Genomic DNA, 1,674 nt, shown 5'->3' with positions numbered 1-1,674 from the left:
TGTGTGTGTGTAGCCGCTGTTGAGACAGTAAAAGTACCCTCAGTGCGTTTGTGTACTGACAGGGTCCAGCATTCATTGAGGGAATGTACACTATTATAATGTACAGTGCATGCTGGGTAATAAATTGCCTCTTGACTGCCCAGTGTGCATGCAAGGTCAAAACTCACACAGTCTCTCATACACACGTTCAGTCAGCATCCAACCGTGTTTTCGTTCAGAATTCTGCCTTTATAGAGAGAGAAGAGAGATGAGTTTATCTCAATTAAAATACAATGTGTTAAACACAAAAAACATTGCAATTGTGTATTTGTAACTGCACATTACCATGAACAATCATGAGTCAGTAGGTCTCATGAAGCTTAAGGGCACAATGTAGATGTTGATTCAGTGAAGGATTCATCAGACTGATTCAAACCTTGATTCAAACTGGCAGTGTTTTTATTGTTAAGTATAACTAAAATTAAAAGATTTTTGTTAATTTAAATAAATGTTTAAAAATGTTTAAGGTACATTAATGAATTTAATTTAATTTAATTTAATTTAATTTAATTTAATTTAATTTAATTTAATTTAATTTAATTTAATTTAATTTAATTTAATTTAATTTAATTTAATTTAATTTAATTTAATTTAATTTAATTTAATTTAATTTAATTTAATTTAATTTAATTTAATTTAATTTAATTTAATTTAATTTAATTTAATTTAATTTAATTTAATTTAATTTAATTTAATTTAATTTAATTTAATTTAATTTAATTTAATTTAAAAGCTCAAAAATCTGAAATGTTGCCTTGGCAACTAATTGAAATAAGCTGAAGTTTAAAACAAAACTGAAATAAATCTACATAGAAATATAAAAAACAATAAAATTACAATAGCACAATACAATTACAATACAAAATTACTAAAGCTTTAACTAAAATTAAAATTAAAACGGAAATTATACAAGTTAAAAAATATTATAAAAGCTCATTAAAAAAATTAATAAATACTATAAGACTATATAAATCAATGCAAACTGCTGAGTTTGTCTTTTAGAAAAATTCATTTAAAAACACTTATAAGAGTAATTTATTCATGATTCATGATTACATTGTTAAACTGTTTGATTGTTTTTATGTCACTAACGCAATGAAAAGACGAAAATTCATGTTTTTTATTATTATTATTATTATTATTTTTTTTTTTTCAAATGATAGATCTGGATTTTTATCTGATGATATGAACATTTCTGGTATATTTTTTAAGTGTGCAGTGCCAAAATATAGAGATATCTTCAAATTTTTATTTGATTTATTTTACTACTTAATACAATTATATAAAATAAAATTATTTAGGCAGTTCTGCTGTCAAAGTTTGGCTTGTGACATATTCATCCAAATGGGAAAAGCTATTGATTCCAATTATTTGAAATGTCAAACATCTATAGATCAATCAACCACTAATATAAATGCATCATCTTCTGTGCAGACGTTGTATCGATACGTGCTGGAAGACGTTTATGAGTTCCCCACACTGGAGAAGGACCTGAAGGAGTTCCAGAAACTTCTGCGACGGAGACAGTGAGTTGCACACACACGTTTGCATTTTTAATTTAAAGGGGTCATATGATGCGATTTCAAGTTTTCCTTTCTCTTTGGAGTGTTACAAGCTGTTCGTGAATAGATAAGA

At 26.0% G+C, this 1,674-nt stretch overlaps 1 protein-coding gene across 1 annotated transcript in view; it reads left to right on the top strand.

The window, feature by feature from the left end:
* LOC107704665 (rap guanine nucleotide exchange factor 5) overlaps window positions 1–1,674 on the top strand; it is a 74,709-nt gene that overhangs the window by 61,824 nt on the left and 11,211 nt on the right. Inside the window, 1 exon segment of the mRNA XM_074187072.1 lies at window positions 1,474–1,565. Within this exon segment, the coding sequence (XP_074043173.1) occupies window positions 1,474–1,565 (92 nt within the window).

Source organism: Sinocyclocheilus anshuiensis, unplaced genomic scaffold (assembly GCF_001515605.1).
Source record: "Sinocyclocheilus anshuiensis isolate Anshui unplaced genomic scaffold, SAMN03320099.WGS_v1.1 scaffold61, whole genome shotgun sequence".
NCBI lineage: Eukaryota > Metazoa > Chordata > Actinopteri > Cypriniformes > Cyprinidae > Sinocyclocheilus > Sinocyclocheilus anshuiensis.
Note: the sequence above shows the minus strand (reverse complement) of the source record. Positions and strands in the feature narration are given on the sequence as shown.